Source organism: Amaranthus tricolor, chromosome 3 (assembly GCF_026212465.1).
Source record: "Amaranthus tricolor cultivar Red isolate AtriRed21 chromosome 3, ASM2621246v1, whole genome shotgun sequence".
Lineage (NCBI taxonomy): Eukaryota > Viridiplantae > Streptophyta > Magnoliopsida > Caryophyllales > Amaranthaceae > Amaranthus > Amaranthus tricolor.
The window spans coordinates 34,501,873-34,511,993 of NC_080049.1; the positions used below are offsets into that span (position 1 = coordinate 34,501,873).

At 27.3% G+C, this 10,121-nt stretch overlaps 2 protein-coding genes across 2 annotated transcripts; both read left to right on the plus strand.

Moving 5' to 3' along the window:
- Nucleotides 1-634: 634 nt before the first annotated feature.
- On the plus strand, nucleotides 635-2,440 carry LOC130808161 (cold and drought-regulated protein CORA-like). The gene is made up of 2 exons (XM_057673619.1): nucleotides 635-841; nucleotides 1,815-2,440. Exons 1-2 carry the CDS (start codon nucleotides 736-738, stop codon nucleotides 2,222-2,224), a joined length of 516 nt encoding a protein of 171 aa, XP_057529602.1. The 5' UTR covers nucleotides 635-735; the 3' UTR covers nucleotides 2,225-2,440.
- A 6,045-nt stretch (nucleotides 2,441-8,485) lies between these two features.
- On the plus strand, nucleotides 8,486-10,121 carry LOC130808162 (dormancy-associated protein 2-like). Its single transcript, XM_057673620.1, has 2 exons — nucleotides 8,486-8,680; nucleotides 9,509-10,121. Exons 1-2 carry the CDS (start codon nucleotides 8,572-8,574, stop codon nucleotides 9,859-9,861), a joined length of 462 nt encoding a protein of 153 aa, XP_057529603.1. The 5' UTR covers nucleotides 8,486-8,571; the 3' UTR covers nucleotides 9,862-10,121.

Below are 10,121 nucleotides of genomic sequence, written 5' to 3' on the forward strand. Positions count from 1 at the left end.
AATAATCCTTTTAATAAGTGGTCAAAATTGAAATAAAATCTCAACTGTTTAGGCTAACCCATGATTAATTCTCACAATTATAATAATTGATGACCCTAGGTGTCTATATACAATATAAATGCTAATATTAATGTTAATATACTTAAAGAAAGTAATCCTAATTTCAATTATATACATAATAACAAAAGTAAAATAAACGGTATTTGATCATAGCTAAGCTATATATTCAACCACTCTAATATAATAATTTTACCTTCTAAACCAACTTGCATGTGAAACAATAATTTTTTTTTTCCGTTGGACAAACCTAAAGATTAGGGTTTGACAATACATTTATAAATGAATATACATTTATTAGCTAGCAAGATTTTAATATATATATTCTTTTCGTTTATTTAAATTTGCACTATATAATTAAAAAAATTCTTATAAATTTAAATTATATGGTGCAAATTTACAGAAACATACGAAATATCAAAATGCATTTACTCCAAAGAAAATGAAATTTCTTGCATATATGATCTGTCATTCAAATTGGATTTTTTTTATCCCTCTAGTCCTCTAATAACCACTTGTTTTCACCTACTTGTGGTCCTATTCATTCCAATATTTGCCTATAAATACTGTGGTTTTCCTGTGATATTCTCAATCAAAATAATACAAATAAACTTCAATTTTTATCAAAGATAAATCATATATCCTTTTATAAGAAATTCTAAATAAAAGAATTGGAAAATGGGGTATTCAAAGGCATTAGTCCTTTGTTTTTTATTTTCAATTAGTCTTCTCATTCACTCTGGGTTCTCAGCTCGTATCTTAGCTGAGTCCACTGAAAAGACTCGTGAGTTTCTTAGTTTATCCTTTAAAGATATTAATTAATTAATTAATTAATTGATTAATTTGATTTTGTTTAATATTTCTTTCGTCTTTTTACTTGCAATATAGTGTTCAATATTCACTGACCAACTTTTCTTTATATTCTCTTAATTTATAAGTTAAAATATATGCAAGTGAAAATTTACTTGATTAGTCTCGTTACAAATTTTATTAACATTTACATTTATAATCTAATTATGCGAAATTGGGGTTTTAAAATTGTAATTTATGCATTATAATGACGTACTAAGATGAAATCGTTTCTTTAAGTACAAAATTTCACACATTCATCTAACCATCGGGTCTTATAGCTAATACATGTTGTTTCCTTAGTACCGCATCGTTCTTTACACATGTATAATGTATTTAAATCGTTATTAGTTTTAATGTTTACCCATTGTTTAATTAATTTAATTACATTTTTAAAAATAATTTTAAAAAAAATCTGATAATGTACGTTAAACTATGCTTTTAAATGAGATATGACAAGATATTAGTTATATACTTAATTAAAATAATATAATAAAATTTCATTTAACTACAAAATTTTTAAAATATGAAACATAACATTTCAGAACAGCACGATATATATTGTCTTAGGAGAGAAGTGTGTGGATAATTCATTTTTAAACATACTAACTTTGTTGATGAATTTTAAAATACCTTGTCAAGGAATTAACTAATAAAATATAAAAAAAAATTTGAGTTTTAATTATCAGCTTAATTAGCTATTGATTAAAGTTATAAAATATCTAATATACTTTATGAGACACGCCTGGGCTATTTAATTTGAATATGAGACACGCCTTATATAAAACCGTCTCATACAAAAATTTGTGATTCTATCTAGTCTTTTTCTTCATCTCAAAAAAAAAAGTCTTTTTCTCTATTTATAACCATGCATAAATAATTATATGATAATTTTGTGTGGCACGCAGAATCTGTGGATGAGTCCAAGTATTATGGATCTCACTACGGACACTATGGTGGTGGACACTACGGTGGTGGTGGAGGACACTACGGTGGTGGCGGTGGACATTACGGTGGTGGTGGACACTATGGTGGTGGCGGTGGACACTACGGTCATTGGCCACCACAAAAAGAGGAAAATAAGGATGAAAAAACCGAGGTTGTAAAACCTGAATACTATGGAGGAGGCGACTACCACGGCCACGGTGGTTATGGTCATGGTGGATATGGTGGTTATGGTCATGGTGGATATGGTGGTTATGGTCATGGAGGTTATGGTCACGGTGGTTACGGACATGGCGGATATGGTCATGGTGGATATGGTGGTCATTATCCCCCAAAGGAAACAAAGACCACCGAAGAACAAAAGGGCAACTAATTACTAATGACTACTCTGTGTATGTGGTTTATACATGAATAATAATAATAGTAATAATAATCTAAAAAAAAAATAATAATAGTAATAATGGCAACAATAGACTATGTTTGTGTAACAAAAATATTGCGTAGATGAATTATTTAATCATGTAATGTAATCACCTTATGTACCCTTGAAGCTTTAATATATATAAGTGTCATGCATGTTTTTCGTTTATGGGTCCAAGTTTTGTACTTGTGGAATGCAACTTAAGTCATTCTTCCGTTACCCAATAATTTCTATAATCTTTTTTTGCGTCATTTAATATATTTTAATAATAAATATATTTATTTTCACTAAATAAAAAATTATAAAAATTACATATTAACAAATCTAAATTTTAAGAAGAATAAAATAAGATCTCATATGATTATATTATTTCGTATGTATAAGTTGGAATTATCAAAACAAGATTGGAGAAGAATTAATAATGTTACTATTAAAATGTAACGAGTATTTTGGAATATAAGCATTTTTTTTGTAATATAGAAATATACTAGAAGTGGATTAATTATGTTCTGATCAAGAGGAGGTTGCCGCGAAACCAAATTTTTATTGTAATATCGTCTTAAATTCCTAATTACTTCAATCTATGCTTGTGAATCTACACCAAAAGTCATCTTATCATCTTAAATTTCTAATTAATTAGAAAAATAGTCTTAAATTCATAATCCGTCTTATAAATTTTGTTCTTTGTTAGTTTTTATCAAAACTTTTTTTATTTTCATGTGCATAGTTTATTTATTTTTTCATCTATATATTTTGACACATTTTTTTCACTTTCCTATAAAAAATTTTTTTTGTTTTTTTCTCCCTTTCCTTAATTTGCATAAGAATTGTATTACCAGAGGAAAACTCATGAAACAAAGGGAGTATTAACTATTATCCTCTGAAAACATATAGAAATTAGAGTATTTGTTTATTCTTAGCATGATAAAAAAACCCCTAGTATCAATTTTATTAAAGTTTAAAAATAAAATTTTCTTTTAGTTTTAGGTTGAAAAATGTTTTCTAATCATAATTGTATAATGTTAGGATTATAGGTGACTTATGTTCACCAAGTAATTAGGACAATGATTAAAAATCTTAAATCATTCATGTTAGTGTTAAGGTTAGAAGAGGGCATATCACATGTTTGTGATTTGGTTTATATGGGAATCAATAGTACAATGTACTATTGAAAGAGTATCCTTGACATGTGAAGAGTTTAAAGTGCAAAGTTCAGTCTTAGGAATAAGTATTAAGAGCATTGAAGACCGTGGCATACATGAAACCCTTTTTTGTGACCTGCTGGTAGCCTACTGCTTGCACTTGTTGCTGCCACATACTTCACATGTATTCCCCCTTTAAATGAACTAGTCTTAGGTCATTGTTTGGAGCACCAAAGTCTCATTATAGTACGCGACTTTCTTGCTCAAGTAATGCTCCCCAATTAGCTCCTCTCTTCCACACACTAATACTCCATTATAATTCCTTCAAGTTTGTATTTTTTCCTTTAAACACATTAATATAAATCCTAAGCTAGATGGCACCTTAAATCTTTGTTTTAATTATATTATTGTCATTTGGTGAACCACCTTAAATCTTTGTTTTAATTATATTATTGTCATTTATTACATACATGCATTATTTGATTCCTAAATTTGACACAACATAAACTCTCACTTAAAACTTCATTTAGTGATCCTTGAGTGAGGTTAATACCTCCCCTTTCATAGAATAATATTACCAAATTTTTTTTAAAAACCACTTTTGAATCGAAAATTTAACATGTTTGATTAGGAGCAGGAGCGGATCCATTTGGATCCCGCGCCAGTACGTGAGTGCACTATAATTTTACCAAAAAAAATATAGTTTATAGTATTTGAACATGAGACCTTTTATATTGAAGTCATTAGGGGGACACTCATGATCAGCCAAACTACACACTTTTTGTGTAACTCTTGTCTTTTGATATTTATATTACTTAATTTTTCATAAAGCACATTCATATCAATTCACAATTTGTAAAATTAATCTTACAATATGAAAACTTATTGAAATAAATTATAAAATATTATTTTTTCGGGATGAATTGAAAACATTAATTTTTAACATATATATTTAATTTTTTTATATTTTTATTTAATTATTTTTTTCCTGATGATGCTCCCACTGAGTTTAAGTCTCGTATTTGCCGCCGCTGTTTAGGAGTTGGGATTACTTCTTAATACTTACTATACTACTCACGAGTATCTGCGGAGTTGGGATTACTACTTAATACTTATTATACTACTCACGAGTACTTTAGTTAGTTTAATCATTATCATATACATATTATAATCCAGGAAATTTTGTGTCACGTGACATTTATATACAACATAATTTATAGCTTAAATTTATATAATTTTCATTTTTATGTCTTTTTTGTATTGAAACTAAATATATTTTTAAGCAAACTGTAACACCTCAAATTTTAAGCAAACTTTAAGGTTTAATTTACCGTAAAAATATATTTCTTAATTAAGATAAGTTACTTCTAACTAAATATATTTTTAAAGTGGGTAAAAAAAATATATAAAAGTTGCATATAGTTAACTAAATTTATTATTATTAGACAATAAATAACTATGAGCTAAAATGAATTATGAGTAGTAAACATAATAGTTGTTACAAGAATTGAAATGTCAATAATAATAATAATAATATTATGAAGAATATGTAGTGCAAAGGTCTTTTATTTAGAGCAAGAGTTAGATGACATTGAAAGTATTAATACTTAATTAAGTTTTAATCTTAATTGTTATTAGACAATAAAGAAAAAAAATAATAACAAACTTTTCATTTCATATTCCTATGTTTAAGACTTAAAAGGATTGGAAAGGTGGTGATGCTTGGCCTTTTCTCACGGCAAGCAAGCTGTATGTTATAAAAATTAATTTTTTTTTTCTTTCCTATTACAAATATGAGTAAGATTATTGGTAAAAAAACTTAAAAAAAATTATTTATTCTTCTTCTACTAATCTTGTATTAAGCGAATGACAATTTAAAATTGAAGAAATCTCTAAAGATTGTATACTTGGGTTGAAAAAATTATTTTATCATACAAGGCTTTTAAAGGGTTATTATCTATATTCCTTATATTTAATATGATTAGAGCTCATATAAAGGTAACTAATTTTCTGTTCCTTTTCTTAATTCATATATAATGTTATTTTTAATTATTTAGAATATATAGACATGTAAAAAGAGAAATAAAATACCCTGTTATAATTCTTTTAGGGATGGAAATATTCCTTGTGAAATAAGTCGTATGTTATTATTTTCTATAGTACATAAACTAAATGAACCATGTAATTTGAAATTTTAATGTCTTATGCATCTATTAGTTGATTAGTAGATTAGGGGCAATTGAATTTAAATTAAAAGACCCATTTTATTTTTTAGATTAATTTAATTGTAATTTTTTTTTTAAAAAAAAAGATTTGTACTGAGCAGAGAGTTGGTGTTATTTGTAATATCTTAGGAACCAGTAGTGTAGTGTGCATTTCACTTTAATGTAAAAGTGGTGTAATCTTATATATTAAGAAATTATCAATTGTAATAAATAAAAAAAAGGGAAAATTACTTGTGCAATGTGAACAGTAGGATTTTTGGATTTTAAGAACTTATTAGTTAAGTATTGGTGGAGAAAAAAAAGTAAACAATAATCTAGTTAGACATTTAAGTACCAAGTTAAACATGGTTTATTACCTGTATTTAGTTTTCGGGTTACAGTAAGATCAACTATTAATTGTTTTTTTTTTATTTCTTACATTTTTTTTTATTTGGCATTATTTCGGTCTACATGGAGGTAGTTGAGTATACAATCTAATTTTGGTCGATTATAATTTTAGACTAAAAATGAGTGTTACAGTATTTTATTTTGAGATTTGATCATTTTTAATTGTATAGTTAATTCTTCAGGAGGATTGTTGATACAGTTGTACTTTTGAGTAGAATAACACTTTTATTAGTATCTCTTTGCCAAGAGTTATAATAGGGTTGACTTTTATTGACTAGGTCAAATTTAAAGTTGGCTTTATTCCCAAACTCAGATACTACTCATAACATCAGTTTTGGTATTTTTATAAAAATTGAAATTTATTAGTTGAAAATATTATATTTTAAAAATAAATTTTATTTGATAAAGTGTATTTGAGTAATGGATAAATAATGCTTTAGACTGGTTTTAAGTTGGATTTATAGATTCGTATTAGTAATGGATAAATATTTAAGTTCATTGTACTATTATGTGTGTTTTATGATTAGAAAGGACATCTAGTTACTCCCCACTGATTGTGAATTTATATTTTATACAGATGGTTGATGATTATATGTTAACTACCGTGTGGTCTGGAAATGTGAGAGTGGACTCTAAGACTTTCTCTGCCACATGGTTTCTTGTTAGGTTTATTAGGTTTATATTGTTCTTATTTATTTTAGAGTAAGTGACAACCTGTAAAAGACTTTTTCCAAAAACCTTTTTCTTGAGTTAGAAAGACGGGTTGTAACAAAAACTCTTTGTCTTCTAAATTAAATTATAGTGAAGATGAAAAGACAAAATTTAAAAATTTTTGGTTAATGCCACATATATAGTTTGCCTTATTTATATGATTGAATTTCAAAGTCTTCATTTAGTACATCCCACATACTTAAGAAAGAGTAGATAGCGTTTTAAGAGTTGAGTTTATTGATTATTTCAATTAGTATGAAAATTGAGATAAAACTGGAGAAATATATGAGTTTTTGTTTCGTTGCTATGTGAATATGCAATTTTATTTCATAAATTTCATGGGTGTAGATATGGGATAAATAAGGTTTATAAATTGAGATCAAATTTTGAAGAGTTGAGTGGAGATGAAATGGAAGCAAAGAGAAAGAAGATATTGATGAAGATGTAATGTGTTTTCATGTTGATATATTGTGTAGTTATGGATGTAATAATAATTATATATATGTTGTTATGATGAAGATCAAGTTTAGTAAGCATATGAGTAGCTTTTGTTTTAAATATCACTTTTTTTCAAGGGTTAGTAAATATTTTTGATTAAAAATACTAATATTAGGCTATTTGATAAACTTAACACAAATTAAAAATATTTTATATTTTAGTTAGTTGATATTTTTTAGTTATATTCAAATTTTATAGATATAATTAATCAAAATAACATTTATATTAATTTAACTATAATGTCTAAATTAATATTATATTTTTTTTTATAAAATAGTTTTATAATGATGCACATACGGTTAAATACCTAGTTTAGTATAAACTCGAAAGTGACAATTGTTGAAACATGAACAGGTTCCGTACTACAGTGTAATTGTTGGGCGTATGCCGTATATCCACTTCTGCATCAATCCAAGCTACCGGCAACTTATGGGCCCCATCTCTCATTTACGAGTTTATAATTAGATCTCAAATTTTTATAATTGGTCATAAAATTTTGATTATGATTCATGATCCAATCCAACTTGTTTTTCTAAAAATCTGATGAATTATTTAGTTGTAAATTAATATTTTTTGAGTTAAATTTTATGAAAAAATTAGAGGCATATATTTTAAAGCTATTTTATTATTAAAAATATAAATTAAATTATAAATATATGGCTTGTTGAAGCAATTCCAACCAACTAGAAATCAACTAAATTCATGATTTGACATGTCTAATTACTACTTTGTAATTTTTGTGTCTCATATCTTACCACTAGTGTAATTTATTAGCACTCTATAGAATAAGGATGGAAAAGAGATGGTTTATAAAAAAGTGAAAGTAAAGTATATATATGATAAAAAAATAATTTAAATATGTCAAAAATTAAAAATTATAATCAATAAAAGAAAATACTTCTTTTGTTCTTTTAATTTTACAATATTTTTTATTTTAATTTGTTTTTCTGATTTTGCATCTTTTTTGGCATGTTGTCATTTTTATATTTTAATCTCATCCACAAAGTTATACTCTCTTCATCTTAATCATTCATTTACATCCTTTATTTATTTATTTTTTATCTTAATTGTTCTCCAACTCAATTTTACTTTTCCCTTAATTTATCTTTAATAATAATTTTTGGACTCTAAATTAAGAATAATTGTTTTAGTTGTCAAAAGTCCAAGCTAGAGAGAGGAAAAATGTATACGTGGAGTGTATTATGGAAGTGAGAGAATGAAGCTGTTCGCTTATAAAAGCATGCACTGCCCATTGGCTTTCTCACCAAAACCAAAGATAAAACCAAAGTCTTCCTATCCAAATATTGCCAAGAAAGTTAGAAAGTAACAAAAAAATATGGCCTACTCGAAGGCTTTACTCCTTGGTTTCCTCTTAGCGATAACACTACTCATTTCTTCTGAGGTGTCAGCTCGTATGCTTGCTGAGACTACTACTCAAAACACTCGTGAGTTTCTTACACTTTCTAATATGTGCACTATTTGACTTTTTAAGCCACATAGTGAAAGATTAAAGGGCTCTAATAACTCATATTATTTAGCAAACTATGTAAATTATATCTAAATTTAATTAAAGTTAATATAAACCTTGTGCATAAACATACATTTTTACACCCTAAAAAACTTGGGATCCTGGTCCACTTTGCTAATCGACGATCATGTTTTACTTCATACATATTTTTATGTATTTCAATGCATCTGTCGAATTGTTTGTATCTAGTGATTTACACAACAAATATTTTAAAATTTTGATATTATGAAGGCGATGAGACGAAATGAATATGACTACACGTAATCACATTTTTTTCTCGTATAATAGCTGCAATATCTATAATATAATAGAATGATGAATATTGCAAAAATTAATGTAGACGCAAGTAAAAAAACAAAAAGAATTAACATATTATGTTACTATATATAATAATCAGCTTAACCTTTACCACAAGTTTTCCATGTTAGAATTAAATGACGAGATAATATATAAAGTTATAATTTTGATATAAACGTTTTTGTTTAAAGGTTGTGCTTGTTATATTTCAATTATTTTTATTAGCTATTAGGTAGTACTTAATTTTATAAGCAAAAATAACTTTTATATCAAATTTTTTTACCATAAGAATTACATTTTATTTGTTCTTTTAAAAATTTACGCTATAAATTATTACATTACTATTAATTAATATCAAAAATCTATCAAAAATCAAACAGACTGTAATAATATAGTAATATTGGTGATTACAAACTTATTTATTAATGAATCATATTGTTTTATATAGCGTCCGAGAAGGAGTCCAAGTATTACCATGGCGGTGGTGACTATTACCATGGAGGAGGTGGCTATCACGGAGGAGGTGGCTACCACGGCGGTGGTGGATACCATGGAGGTGGTGGCTACCACGGTGGGGGTGGATATCACCATGGCGGACATGGTGGTTATTACCCACCCTCTGAGGAAAATGTAGAGGACTCAAAATTCCATCACTTTGGTGGTGGTGGCTATCACGGAGGAGGTGGCTATCATGGAGGAGGTGGGTATCACGGTGGAGGATACTACCACGGTGGACACGGTGGCCATTACCCACCCCAAGAAAAGGATACCAAGACAGCCGAAGAGCAGAAGGGTAATTGATTTGTGTTATATGTATACCCGATGCAAGTGAAAAAAAAAATACATGACTAGCTACATTATATGCATGGGGTTGTCATGTTCATGAATAATACTACTACACATAAATCCTAGGAACTACATGCCTACATGGGTGGTTGTTTCTTGCATCTTTTATTTTGTAATCACTCTTATCTATCCAATATATGTACTCGTTCCTTAAAGTTTACATGTAACAAATCAGTGTACGTATACTTGTTTAATTTTAAGTTATATTTGCTATA

Coding starts and splice junctions, on each gene's coding strand:
- LOC130808161 (XM_057673619.1), top strand. CDS start 736: ATGGGGTATTCAAAGGCATTAGTCCTTTGTTTTTTATTTTCAATTAGT. Junction 842..1,814: donor TGAGTCCACTGAAAAGACTC/GTGAGTTTCTTA, acceptor TGTGGCACGCAG/AATCTGTGGATGAGTCCAAG.
- LOC130808162 (XM_057673620.1), top strand. CDS start 8,572: ATGGCCTACTCGAAGGCTTTACTCCTTGGTTTCCTCTTAGCGATAACA. Junction 8,681..9,508: donor GACTACTACTCAAAACACTC/GTGAGTTTCTTA, acceptor TGTTTTATATAG/CGTCCGAGAAGGAGTCCAAG.